This window comes from Alnus glutinosa, chromosome 4, assembly GCF_958979055.1.
Source record: "Alnus glutinosa chromosome 4, dhAlnGlut1.1, whole genome shotgun sequence".
NCBI classification, from domain to species: Eukaryota; Viridiplantae; Streptophyta; class Magnoliopsida; order Fagales; family Betulaceae; genus Alnus; species Alnus glutinosa.
The window spans coordinates 25,803,119-25,817,794 of NC_084889.1; the positions used below are offsets into that span (position 1 = coordinate 25,803,119).

General features: G+C 37.5%; 1 protein-coding gene across 1 annotated transcript; it reads left to right on the top strand.

Moving 5' to 3' along the window:
• Positions 1-5,762: 5,762 nt before the first annotated feature.
• Positions 5,763-13,230, top strand: LOC133866234 (uncharacterized). Its single transcript, XM_062302771.1, has 3 exons — positions 5,763-6,260; positions 12,566-12,772; positions 12,865-13,230. Exons 1-3 carry the CDS (start codon positions 5,763-5,765, stop codon positions 13,228-13,230), a joined length of 1,071 nt encoding a protein of 356 aa, XP_062158755.1.
• Positions 13,231-14,676: the final 1,446 nt, after the last annotated feature.

Genomic DNA, 14,676 nt, shown 5'->3' on the forward strand with positions numbered 1-14,676 from the left:
TTCATTTTGAACCTGTTCTGTATGAGTTGGTTGTTCTAGAACTAATTGTGGCTCAGGATAATCAATCTGATTTTTCCTGAATACAATCAATCTTCCTCTATGAGAAGGAAATTTGGCCAACTATAGTGCTTCCTCAAATTCCAATTTGTGTGGATGAGCACTCTCACTAGGTTCCGTATCCTCTAGAAATTTTACAATCAATAACTTTAGGATTATATGAAGGATAATAAAACATAAAAAGACTTAGAGTTTACTGTATAGCTTATAAAAGATCCGCTGGTTGTCCTTGAAAATTTCCTGAGGCGAGGATTATAAATTCCCTATTTAGCAAGGCAACCCCATATGTGTAAATGATTTAAACTAGGCTTCCATCTATTTCGTACTTTAAAAGGTGTCTTAAGGACAATCTTAGATGGAATCCTGTTTAACATATCACTACAAAAAACTCTGCATTTAGTGGCGTGTCTACAGTAATATACTTTTTAACACTTCGCTAATTAGTGGCGTGTCAAAAGTAACACCTCACTAAAATAATTAGTGGCGTGTTGGATTGACACGCCACTAAATTTGTGACGTGTCTGGCAGCCACGCCACAAATTTAGTGGCGTGTCAATACAACACGCCACAAATTTAGTGGCGTGTCTGACTGACACGCCACAAATTTAGTGACGTGTCTGACTGACACGCCACTAATTAGTGGCGTGGTGAATTCAGCACGCCACTAATTTTTTCGTTTTCCCTCCTTTTTTTCCTACTCACCCCCTATTTATTTCTTTTTCCCCCCATTTTCTCCTTCTATCTTCTCTCTTCTCTCCTACGCAGGTACTCCTTTCTTCATTTCTTTTTTCTTGTCTTCCTTTCTTCTTTTTTGTCTTCCTATTATATGTGTTTAGAGAGAAACAAATTTTCTATAAACACATAATTTTCACGATGGGAACTATATAAGCCTGTGAAAGCTGATGATTGCTTTTGGAGTTTGGAGGATCAGAAATCAATCTCCATTCTTATGAGCAAGAGAGACCGGACAGACTGGTGGAGGTCTTTGTTAAAGGGAGGCCAAGAGATTGATACCCAGAAAGTGGAACCGGCGCCAAGCTAGTTGTCTGACTTGGACTCAGAAACGCGTTCTGCTGTGGAGAAGATGACGTTTGATCAGAGGCAGAAGATGTTTAATTTGCAGATTTATTTCTGATTTTTCTCGTTAAATGGGTGAATGTAACAATGGGGATAATTATATCTCTAAGGAAGAGTCAGAAAAATGTTTTTATTTGAGGAAAAGTTTGACTGAATGATGGCTTAGGACGGCTAATGTCAGTTTGAAAGAAGCAAAGCATACGTTGTTTTTGGTTTTTCCAGAACAATTTTGGCTTCAGTGACTCAGTACAAAGCATATCCACACAATTGTACAAATCCAAATCTTTTGTTTCTCAGCACTTTTAACTCATCGATAATAATAATTTTTTTTTTTTGCCACGCCACTAGCTGTATAACACACACGCCACTAAATAGTGGCGTGTTTTTTTGACACGCCACTAAACATATAGTGGCGTGTTGTTCTGACATGCCACTAATAATTAGTGGCGTGCCAAAACGATACGCCACTAATTAGTGGCGTGCCAAAACGATACGTCACTAATTAGTGGCGTGCCAACCAGTGACACGTCACTAAATCTGAATTACTGACATCCTGATTACTGACCTTCTAGAAAGGCCACTAATCAAAGGTCACTATTGTTTAGTGACCTTTTAGACATCTTGAAAGGCCACTAAAACTCTGTCACAAAACTCATGTATTTTTGTAGTGTATACATAACGGTCTTCAAGGCTTTACTCTATAAGGGTAAAATAGAAGATTAGTATTAATAATCAATTCTCTTTTGTGTGTACCTACCATAATCCTCTTTGCCTATATCAGATCTTACGATCTTCATGTTGTTTCTCTTCTTCTTCTTCCTTATAGGTATTCAAAGCATTCAATACCTCGGACTTATCATTTAGAAGATAGAGATACATAAACCTTATACGGTCATCACTAAAAGATAGAAGAAATATCTTTGACCACTTAGACAATGAGTATGAAACGGTCAACATCTATTAATGTACATGATCTCAAGAATCTCAAAAGGCTTTCTGATGAGTGCTAAATATTGTATATTTGGATCCTATAATTCATATTTGTTAAACCTTTGGCTTTGTTATTTTTTTTAATGTTTTTGGTTATTTTTGTATTTTGGTATTTTGTAGATCATGGAGAGAAAACTGTATTTTTAAAGTGAAAAATGCAAATTTTGGAAGTCAAAATTGGATTGGATTAAATTTTAGGTTCTGCACAAGTCATAGTATTTTGATCATAACTTTCAGCTCAAGTATTGGATTAAAGTGAAATTAGCGGCGTTGGAAAGTTAATTCAAAATGATACAAATCATTGTGAAATATAATTTTCGTAATTTGAATGTCTGCCACGTCATAAGTGCCCCGCAATATAAGAACGCAAATTTCCTTACTCCTGGCAGCTGCAGACACTCCAAGCCCTAGCATTCTTTTCTCTTATTAGGGTTTTTGAGGGGTAGATGTGTCATTTTAAAAATATAGCCCTAAACCCTAGCGTTCTTTTCTCCTATTAGGGTTTAGAGGGGTAGAGGTGTCATTTTGTAAAAATTAGGTTTAACCTAATTTTCTGTTATAAATACCTCATGCTAGGCACCACTTAGAGCATCAATTTTTCTTTTCAGAGCACTTGTCTTAGCTCTTTTCTTTTGTAAGTTGTTACTTTGTTCTTATTTCTTTTAATTTAAAGTTATTTGGTTCTCAATCCCTCTTTTTAGATTCATCGCTTTATTTTTATGTTATTTAATTTTTAGTTCTTCTTTCTTTTCCTTGTCATTTTAATTCATTGTTTTCTTTTTATGTTCTTCTCTTTTTTTTTTTTTTTTTTTTTTTTTTTTTTTTTTTCTTTCTTTCTTTTTTTTTTTAAATATTTTCTATTATTGTTATTCTTTCGTCTTTAGCCATGAGAGGGTAAATCTTCAACTAAGGTTGAAGATGAAACCTTGTCATTGATAAAGACATGTTCTTGTTGTTTTATTTATACGATCCCGAATTCTTTTTTCACTATATTGTTCAAAGTCCAAATTCAATTATTTGATTTATGTCTTTTGATTGAATGTTAATTTATTAAAAGTTGGATATTTAATGTGTTTCAACCAAATGGATACATCGAATGATTCGATTAAAAAAGGATATCCACTGTGATTTGTTCATTGAATAGATAGATTAGATGATTTAATTTTAATTGGATATTCGTTGTGATTTCTTATTGCGTTAGATTCATTGAATGATTTAACATAATTTTTATGGAACTTTGAACAGAGAATAAAACTTACTTGTTTATTGGGTGTATGAGTAAAATACAAGAATATATTTTTGATTTGGCAAGGTGGATTCTAAAATCTTAGTACGTTCATAAATTGGTCTTAATTCAGTGTCATTTGAGTTTATTATTTTATTTGACAAAAATTCCAAATCTTTGGCTCTAGGTTAAAACAAAATTTATTTAAATCGAAATTGATTTTTCTTTTCTTACACACACTTCCCTGCAGATTTGACCTCGCACTTGCATACACTATGCCACATACGATTCGTGCGCTTGCGAGTAAATAAATTTGCACATCAAGTTTTTGGCGCCGTTGCCGGGGAGGTGCTAATTCGTAAGAAAGAAATCAATTTTTGTTTATTTTAATTTTGTTTTTCTACTAGATTTCTTTTTCTCAATCTTTTTATTATTATTATTATTATTATTATTATTATTATTATTATCAATTTTTTTTTTTTTTTTTTAAAAAAAAACTCAAAAGAAAAGAGCAAGGGTTTTTGTTCAGTGGTTGTTTTAGGTTGTACGGAATTTTGCGAAGTTGATCGAGCGACCGTCAAAGTCAATTGATCGAACTAACACAAGAGGCGTTACCTGGAGAAGTTCAGTAGCAGAAATATTTTTGCCAAATATATATATATATATATATATATATATATATATATTTTGGTCCAAACCTGTAAGTTTCAATTCTTGCCCTTTCAATATCTTTGTTTGGTTGTATGCATTTGTGTTTCTTGATTTTTTTTTTTTTTTATTTCTTCCTTATTTGTTTTGTTTGTGCTATTTTTCTCTTAGTCTTAAAAAAAAAAAAAAAAAAATAACAAGAGAAAAGAGAAGACTTTGCTAGTGTGGGTCTACGGAGCTATCTAAGGGGCAAAATCGAGGCAAATTCTGGCTAGGAAGGTCTTGGGATTTAAGTGTGTCCGGTGTGACCCCCTCATCTCCATGGGAACTAACCTTGATTGCACCTTGGAGAATTTTGTTTACCCTACTTGCAATTTCTTTTCTATCTTGTTTGTTTTTTTGTTTTTTATTTTGTTTGTTTTGTGGATAAATTTTGTTTGGAACTTTGTGTATGCTTGGTCGGAGATCCTTAAACATAGAATTATTAGCCCTAGATCCCGATATAGACAGGGTATTTAGGAAAAAGTGCAAAACACCTGTTGAGAGGAGAACAACTTCTGAAATGGGAGACAACATGGCAGGAAATCACAATGTAAATGTGGATCAGCCAAGAGCGGAAAATGTGGACTACACTAGATCACTAAGGGATTTATTCGCACTCATTGCGACAAACTCTACGTCATGTATAGTTTTGCCACCCACTTCGATTTGAAACCGCATGTCATCCAACTCTTGCCCTCATTCCATGGCTTGGACCTCGAAAAAATCCTTACAGCCATGTGAAAAAGTTCAAAGATATTTGTGCTACTTTCAAATTTCAAAACTTTTCTGAGGAGTCTGTGCATCTTAGACTTTTTCCATTCTCACTTCACGATAGAGCGAAGGCATGGCTGGATTCAAGCATGCCTGGTTCTATCACATCTTGGGATAACTTGCTGACCAAGTTTTACAACAAATTTTTCCCAAAGTCCAAAGTGAACAAATGTAGAAAGGAAATAAGCTCTTTTTCGCAAGAGGAGGATGAGAAATTTTCTGAAAGTTGGGAAAGGTTTAAAGATATGTTGATCAAATGCTCTCCACATGGATACGAGAAATGGAGACTCGTGCAATTTTTTTACCAAGGGTTGACTCAATCCAGCCGCAGCATGATTGAGTCAATGAATGGAGGCGCATTTCTGAATTTGACTGGAGAAGAAGCATATCGGACGTTAGATCAATTGTCTGACAATTCCCTGCAGTGGGATTTCTCGAGCTGTCGGGACAAATCTGCTCGCATCCAAAAGAAGGGAGGCATTTATGAGGTGAAGGAAGATATGAAGCTAAAGATGAAGTTAGATGCCCTCACTAAGAAGGTCGATGCGCTTGTCATCGGGAAATCCATCAATGCTGTGAACCCATTCCATGTGGATTGCTGTTCCATCTATGCCAGTCCCATTCACTCGGCACAGACTTGTCCTTCTTTGCCAACCTTTGTCGAGTCATCACTAGAACAAGTCAATGCTTTCAATGACTTTAGGAAGCAATCCAATGGACCATTCTCTGAGACTTACAATCCTGGGTTGCGAAACCATCCAAATTTTTTACGGAAGCAGAACCAACCAATGAATCAAGGGGGGTCCTCTCATCAAGCCCATAATCAACACCCCCCTGATTCCATTAACCGGTTCAAGGTCGTCAAGCGCTGCTAGCACTAGCATACCAAGTTCCTACTCAAGCCCCAACCTCTTCTTCACATTCCACATTAGAGGACTCTCTCAAAGCCTTCATGCAGTTTACAAACCAAACTATTAGTGAAGGGAAGAATGCCACATTGGTGAACACCCAATCTATTAATGAAGTGAAGAATGATACCATGGTGAACTCTCAAGCAATTGCCAAGATGGAAGTTCAGCTTAGGCAAATGGCAAATCAGTTGGGTGAGAGAGAGAAGGGGAAGCTTCCCAGCCAGCCCGTGCCAAATCCAAGGTTGCAGTTTCAAGGGGGAAGTTCATCCAATGCTGTGCAGGGGCAAGAACATGTTCAAGCCATTGTCTCACTTAGGTCAGGGAGACAAGTGGACAACCAAGTGGTTCTTCCTGAAGAGAACCCTGTTACACAACAAGAGCAAGGAAGTGGCAGCACAAAGGAGAAAGATACTGAGCCATCTACATCCACTGTTGAGATCCCTCCTAGGTCGTTTATACCTAAGGCGCCCTACCCTAACAGATTACTTGCGCCCAAGGAAGAAGGGAAGTTCAAGGACATTCTAGAGGTATTCAAGCAGGTACAGGTCAACATCTCATATTTGGATGCCATCCAGCAGATCCTGATGAGTACCAAATATTGTGTATTTGGACCCCTTAATTTACATTAGTTAAACCTTTAGCTTTGTTATTTTCTAATGCTTTGGTTAGTTTTAGTGTTTTTATATTTTGTAGGACAATAAGAGAGAAATGATACAATTCAAGCAAAATACAAGGAAATTCGGATGCAGCAGACCACTACATTTATACTGATCATAACAGGACCAAACGATATCCTTTTTGGGAGTTTCTTAGGTCTAAATTGAAGTTCAAGATGTCAGCTTTCCAACTCAATAAGTTTCAGCCAATTTGGAGATGCGTGAAAAAAGATATGGCTGTTTGAATTTCAGTCGTCGGATCATCCCGAAAATCCGGAACCATCTCTCTTATTATTTTTCTTTTGCTTCATCCCTTGTCTCCCCAAAGCTAGAGCCAATACACGTTTTTCTCCACATTCTCAGCCACTTAATCACTTTTTTTTCCACTCAACATCATTCCATAAAACACTCACCACTCATTCCATAAAACACTCACCACTCATTCCATAAAACACTCATCACTCATCTCTCCACTCATACACCCACTCACCCATTCCACACAAACCACTTGGCTATAAAAGGAGACCAAGGCTGAAAATCAAAAGGAAGGGAGAGGAGGCATGAGCCTCTTTGTACATAACTTCTTGCTTCTCTTCTTCTTGTAGCTTATTTCTTTCCTTTTGCAACTCTTTGATTTTTATGCTTTTAATGTTTTAAGTTGTAGTTATTTTATCATGTGTAGCTAATATTTTCGTTTGGGGTTGAGGATGAAACCTCACCATTGAAGAGAAACCGAGTTTCTTGCTTGTTCATGCTATTTGAGTTTATGGGTTTGATTTCTCATTGTTCTACTTCAATTTTCTTGAAATGATGTTTTGATATCTCTTGTGGTTTCCGGATACAAGTGATGATGTGGAATAAGTTTCATTAAATCGGTTGCTTGGTTTTTCATCTATCAAAACATTGGACATTCATTGTGCGTCGTTTGACTAATACATTGTTTTATCGGTTCGAATGAAGATATCCATTGTGATTGAATGATACATTGGATGTTTGGATTTCAATTGGTACTCTTTGTGATTTGTGCTATGAACGAAATCATTGAATGATCTAAATGATTTTTGAAGCAATGTAGAGCATACCTAAGATTTATACGTGACAACCTCGAATAAGTGTGATGAGCATGAGATTAGGTTGATATGATTTGGTGAGTGTGGATTCCAAAACCCTAGACCCCTTTATCTTCATTATTTTTGTTCATGTTTTCTTTTATCAAAAACCCCTAAATTTGGAACTAGGTTAAAATAGGATTAGTTTGAATAGAGATTAATTTTCGCAACACAATTCCCTGTGGGATCGACCTCGCACTTGCATAACGCTATATTGCAAAACGATTCGTGCACTTGCGAGTAACTATTTTAAAACACATCAAGTTTTTGGCGCCGTTGCCGGGGACTTGTTTGTTTGTGGAAATTGATTTTTGTTTGAATTGATTTTATTTTTCTACTAGTTTAGGTAGATTTTCGTTTTCTTTTTCTTCTTCCAATTTTTGTTTCTTTTTATTTTTATTTGTTTTTGTTTTATTGTCTAACCCAAAAAAAAAAAAAAAAAAGCAAGGTTTTCTGTTTTATTGTTATTTCAGGTTGTGCGGAATTTTGCGAAGTCGATCGATCGAACCAACACTGGAGGTGTTACCTGGAAAAGTTCAATAGCAGAAATTCTTGCCAAAAAAATTATTTTCTTTGGTCCAAATTTGTAAGTCTTAATTCTTGCTTTTTCTGGTGTCTTTGGTTGTTTTATGCATTCTTGTTAGTCTTCAATTTTTTTTATTTATTTATTTTGTTTGTGCTATTTTTTTTTTCTTTTAATCTTTAAAAAAAAAAAAAAAAACTTTGCTAGTGTGGTCTACGGCGCTATCCAAGTGTCTAGGCAAGTTCTGGCTAGGAAAGTCTTGGGATTTAAGTGTGTCCGGTGTGACCCCCCTCACTTTCCTGGGAACGAACCTGGGCTCTTAGAGAATTCTGTTTGCCCCACTTGCAGCAAAAAAATTTGGTTCATATCTTTGGTGGGATATTTTCTTGCTATAGGGTGTAAGTGAAGCATGTATTCTTATTTTGATAATTATTGTGATTCTTCTGCACAACATGTTTCACCTAGTGGTAGGACACTTGCTCCAACCAACTACCCTTACAGTTTCAACCCACATGAACCATGTTCCTATTGCTCTGATCCTTATCATAGTGATAGTAATTGTCCCTCCTGGGGACAGTTCTATAATTTTTCACCTGAGCAATTGAACACAAACTCCTCCAGCCCGGGATTCGATTCAAATCCCAATTTTTACAACCCGGACTGGAGCGACCATCCTGATTTCTCGTGGCAAGCTCAAGCCATGGGAAATTGTGCTCCCCAATTTCAGGAACTGCACTATCCTGATTATCCACAGTTTGATAACCAATCTTCCCATCCTTCATCCTACGTTTATCCAGCCTCTTCTTCACAGTCCACTTTAGAAGACACTCTCAAGGCCTTCATGCAGTTTTCAAGCCAAACTATTAATGAAGTGAAGCAGGCTATTAGTGACGTGAAGAATGCTACCTTGGAAAACACTCAGGCGATTGCCAGGATAGAAGGACAGTTCGAATATCTGGTTGCTGAGTTTAACAGACTGGAGGAAGAAGAGCTTCAAATTCAGCTGATGGCTCAAGGGCACTACATGATTGATGAGGATGATGCTAGCCATTCTGATCATGAGCATGTCCCTGCCATCACTTTATTGGAGAATGAAGAAACTGTGGATAGCATCAGAGGGGAAGGAAGAGAGGAGCACCCGGAGCAAGCAGTGCCCCCGCCAAATCCAAATACATCCAATAATAAGGAAATGAGTACTGAAGCTCAATCCTTCATCACAATCCCTCTTGAGACATTTCATGAACTCCAAGCTTCAATTCTTAAATGTCTCAAAGAGCCATCTTATGCGAAAACTGTCAAGGATCTATGCACACAACCGCGCAAATCTAGGAACCATCGTCCTAAGAAGATCCTTCGAAGCAAGCGAGTTGGCTACATAAGATGGCGAAACATTCCACCAAAGGGATATCAAATTCTAAAGAAGAAAGGGTGGAAGGGATTGGTTGGACATCCATGTGATCGGGGAAGGCGCTGTAAATTTTCTTTTCCCTTTTAATTTTTGTAAATTTAATTTCTTTCATTTTTCATTTTTATTTCTTTTCATTTTATTTTCGTTTCTGACAGCAACTAACATTTTGATGTTTGTGTCTATGAGAAATGTTGCTGTTAGTTTTTGTTGACAGGTGTTTTGGTGTTTAAGTTTGGGGGACGCCTTGACCTTTCACACCTCGATGTTTCCGTATTTCTGGTAATGTATTTCTACACTACACATTGCGGACAATGTGTAATTCAAGTTTGGGGGTATGGAAAAGCACTCTGTCCATTTGTTTGTTTGTTTATTTCATTTGTTTGTTTGTTTAAATTTTCTGTTTGTTTAAGTTTCCATTTGTGTGTTTGTTTAATTTTTCTAATTGTTTTTAGTTATTTTTAGTTGTCTTTTTGTTCTTAAAATGTTTTAAAAAAAAATTATGTTGTCAAGTTTGAGTTAAGCCATAGCTGTGGTTTGCATTTCATCGGCTTGCTTAAGTTTTTGAACACATCATGTCTTTAGGAATCTGAGTCTTTTGACTTATTTTTGGGCTAGTAAGATTTCACTTGAGTTGAACTATCACGAGCACGTTAGCATGTAATTTGTGGGGTATGAATTTGTGCTTAATTGTGTATTTTGAGAGTTGTTGGATGACTTATTGATAAATAACCCTGGCTTGCAAGATATATATATATTTATAAAAAAAAAAAAAAAAAAAGAAGATCATTTTGAGTTTTTCACTGAGTAACCGGGCCTCTTGCCTCACTAAGCATTGAGTGTTCGCGTCAAAAGGTGAGAATTTCAATTTGGTTAATTGTATGGCTAGTTTGGCTTTGTAGCCTTTTTGACTTGAGTAATTAAGCCCTTAGGGATGTTTCTACATCTAGTGCCCTAAGACCATTTGGTTTGGGAGCCACTGGCCCAACACTCGTTACATGGGTCAATTAGAAAGCTTAAGGGAGCCAAGCATTGCATAGCCAACATATTAAAAAAAAAAAAAACAAAAAAACAAAAAACAAAAAACAAAAAAAACAAAAAAAAACAAAAAATATATATATATAAATAAAATAAAATAATTTTCATATCTTGCCTTGGTTGTTTCATTTGATAGGGATTCCAATGATTTTTGAAGTACTTATCTTGAGATTAAAATGAAACCTCATAATTGCATGTTGATTTCACTCTACATTTTTGAGGAAATGTGATGTCTTAACTGTCCATTTATGAGTGATTTGATGATTGGATCCCCTGTTGATGTTTATGATGGGGTTTGTCTTTTTAAGCATGCCAATGACGTATGAACCATGGTCTGGGTAAAACTTTTTCTCGTTGACAACGTAGTGTTTGAATGTTTGTGGGTATCATTTCTGGCAAACCCTCACGAGACTTCACTCGTCCACTAGGGAGTCCTAGGGGTTTAAAAGGCTTGTTGCATATGCTAAATGCAATCGTGTCTCCCACGAAAGAGGATTTATGTTTCATGCTTTGATTTTGTTTTTCATTTTGTTTTGCTAAGGGACTAGCAAAATGTAAGTTTGAGGGTATTTGATGAGTACAAAATATTGTGTATTTGGACCCCTTAATTTACATTAGTTAAACCTTTAGCTTTGTTATTTTCTAATGCTTTGGTTAGTTTTAGTGTTTTTATATTTTGTAGGACAATAAGAGAGAAATGATACAATTCAAGCAAAATACAAGGAAATTCGGATGCAGCAGACCACTACATTTAGACTGATCATAACAGGACCAAACGATATCCGTTTTGAGAGTTTCTTAGGTCTAAATTGAAGTTCAAGATGTCAGCTTTCCAACGCAACAAGTTTCAGCCAATTTGGAGATGCGTGGAAAAAGATATGGCTGTTTGAATTTCAGTCATCGGATCATCCCGAAAATCTGGAACCATCTCTCTTATTATTTTTCTTTTGCTTCATCCCTTGTCTCCCCAAAGCTAGAGCCAATACACGTTTTTCTCCACATTCTCAGCCACTTAATCACTTTTTTTTCCACTCAACATCATTCCATAAAACACTCACCACTCATTCCATAAAACACTCACCACTCATTCCATAAAACACTCATCACTCATCTCTCCACTCATACACCCACTCACCCATTCCACACAAACCACTTGGCTATAAAAGGAGACCAAGGCTGAAAATCAAAAGGAAGGGAGAGGAGGCATGAGCCTCTTTGTACATAACTTCTTGCTTCTCTTCTTCTTGTAGCTTATTTCTTTCCTTTTGCAACTCTTTGATTTTTATGCTTTTAATGTTTTAAGTTGTAGTTATTTTATCATGTGTAGCTAATATTTTCGTTTGGGGTTGAGGATGAAACCTCACCATTGAAGAGAAACCGAGTTTCTTGCTTGTTCATGCTATTTGAGTTTATGGGTTTGATTTCTCATTGTTCTACTTCGATTTTCTTGAAATGATGTTTTGATATCTCTTGTGGTTTCCGGATACAAGTGATGATGTGGAATAAGTTTCATTAAATCGGTTGCTTGGTTTTTCATCTATCAAAACATTGGACATTCATTGTGCGTCGTTTGACTAATACATTGTTTTATCGGTTCGAATGAAGATATCCATTGTGATTGAATGATACATTGGATGTTTGGATTTCAATTGGTACTCTTTGTGATTTGTGCTATGAACGAAATCATTGAATGATCTAAATGATTTTTGAAGCAATGTAGAGCATACCTAAGATTTATACGTGACAACCTCGAATAAGTGTGATGAGCATGAGATTAGGTTGATATGATTTGGTGAGTGTGGATTCCAAAATCCTAGACCCCTTTATCTTCATTATTTTTGTTCATGTTTTCTTTTATCAAAAACCCCTAAATTTGGAACTAGGTTAAAATAGGATTAGTTTGAATAGAGATTAATTTTCGCAACACAATTCCCTGTGGGATCGACCTCGCACTTGCATAACGCTATATTGCAAAACGATTCGTGCACTTGCGAGTAACTATTTTAAAACACATCAGGTCCCATCTTATGCCAAGTTCTTGAAGGACTTGATTATTGTTAAGAGGAAGACTAATGTCCCAAAGAAGGTATGTTTGACCGAGCATGTCAATTAGATCCTGCAATGCAAGCTGCCCATCAAGCACAAGGACCCTGGATGTCCGACCATCTCTTGCATGATAGGAGTTAGCCGCATAGAGAAGGCTCTGCTAGATCTTGGAGCAAGTGTCAACCTCCTACCTTATTGGGTTTACCTGCAATTGGGGTTAGGAGAACTGAAGCCTACCTCTATGACGCTCCAATTGGCTGATCGGTCAGTGAAGGTACCATAGGGAATCATCGAGGATGTTTTGATTAAGGTGGATAAATTCTATTTCCCATGGATTTTATAGTGCTAGACACAGAGTCTGTCCAGAATGTAGGGATTCAAATACCGGTGATTCTAGGGCGTCCTTTCTTAGCCATGGCTAACACCCTCATCAATTGTAGGACAGGGGCCATGAAGATCTCTTTTGGCAACATAACAGTGGAGCTGAACATCTTCGACATCAGCAAACAACCATTAGAGACTACTGAGATTGGAAGTGCATGCTTGATTGAGGAGATCATCGAAGATACTATTGATGAAACAAGCATTGAGGACCCCCTGGGGGCTTGCTTTGCTCAATTCAGAGATGATTTGGATTTAGATAAGCTACTTGAGCAAGCAAATGCTATGTTAGAGTTTGCTCCTCTGGAGAGTAGCAAGGAAGAGGAGGTAGCATTACCTGAGCCTCCCTAGAAAGAACTTAAGCCATTGCCTGACAATCTGAACTCATGCTAACTCAAGAGACTTCTTCATTCAATGCTTCTAACTTCCTCTAGGCTCAAGAACTGATTCACCTTTTGACTCCTGAGCCAAGACTAGTGACAATACCCCTCTCTTTCACAACACCTTGCCCACAAGGTGTGGGTAAGATGCCTTCAAGCGATGATACGACTCCCAAGTAGCCTTGGTAGCTGGCTAGCCCTCCCAGTGAACTAGAAGCTCCACCACAGCCCGATGATGGACTCGGCGAGACCGGCGATCGGGAATCTCCTCAGGCTCAGGCTGAATGACTCCTTGAGCGTTGATGGGGGGAAGGTGAGAGATAGCTTCAACTGAGCAGCCAAGCTTTAGCTTAAGCTGAGATATGTGGAAAATTGGATAGAGGAGAGTGCCCTCTAGAAGATCCAGGCGATAGGCTATAGTGCCCACCTTCTGAAGGATCTTGAAAGGACCGTAGAAACGTGGAGAGAGCTTGTGGTTACGGTGCCAAGCCACCGAAAGCTGGCGATACAGTTGCAACCGTAAGTACACCTAGTCACCCTCTTGAGATTGGCATTCGGTTCGCTTCAAATCAGCATACTTTTCCATCCGATTTTGGCTCCTATGCAGGTTGTCCTTTAAAAGCTTCAAAATTTCATCACAGGAATGCAGCTCAGACTCCACTGTGGCCAACTGAGTAGTTCCGGGCATATAAGTGAGAAAACGGGGAGGTAAGTACCCGTACAAAGCTTCAAAGGGAGTGATTTGTGTAGAATGGTGATATGAAGTATTGTAACAATGCTTTGCTAAGGGTAACCACTGCACCCATCTGCCGGGTTTATCACAAATCATACACCTTAAATAACCCTCCACAAATTTATTTACAGCTTGGGATTGACCATCAGACTGAGGATGGTAAGCTGTGCTGAAAGCTAGGAAAACTCCCTGTGCCTTAAAAATCTCAGTCCAAAACTGACTAGTAAAAACAATATCCCTTTCCTAAATAATCAAATGAGGAAGACCATGAAGTTTAAACAACTGACTAAGAAACAGTTGGGCCAATTTATCAGCTGTGTAAGGGTGTTTGAGAGATAAAAAATGAGCATATTCAATCAGTCTGTCAACCACCACCCAAATCACACTGAATCCACCCGAAAGAGGAAGCCCCTCAATGAAGTCCATAGAAATACTAGTCCAAGGTCTTTCAGGAATAGGCAAGGGTTGGAGTAGCCCATCAGAAGAGACATTCTCCGCTTTAACCCTTTGGCAAAGGTCACACTCCCGAATGAACCTTTTAACATTAGATTTCAACCCAGGCCAAAAGAAATCCTTTCTAGCCCGGTAAATAGTCTTGTCATATCCTACATGATTGGCTAACGGACTTGCATGTACAAAGTGTAAGATTTGGCCCCCTAGAGATTCTCCAACACAAAGCTACTT

Coding starts and splice junctions, on each gene's coding strand:
- LOC133866234 (XM_062302771.1), top strand. CDS start 5,763: ATGCAGTTTACAAACCAAACTATTAGTGAAGGGAAGAATGCCACATTG. Junction 6,261..12,565: donor TTCTAGAGGTATTCAAGCAG/GTACAGGTCAAC, acceptor CATGTCAATTAG/ATCCTGCAATGCAAGCTGCC. Junction 12,773..12,864: donor TGGCTGATCGGTCAGTGAAG/GTACCATAGGGA, acceptor GAGTCTGTCCAG/AATGTAGGGATTCAAATACC.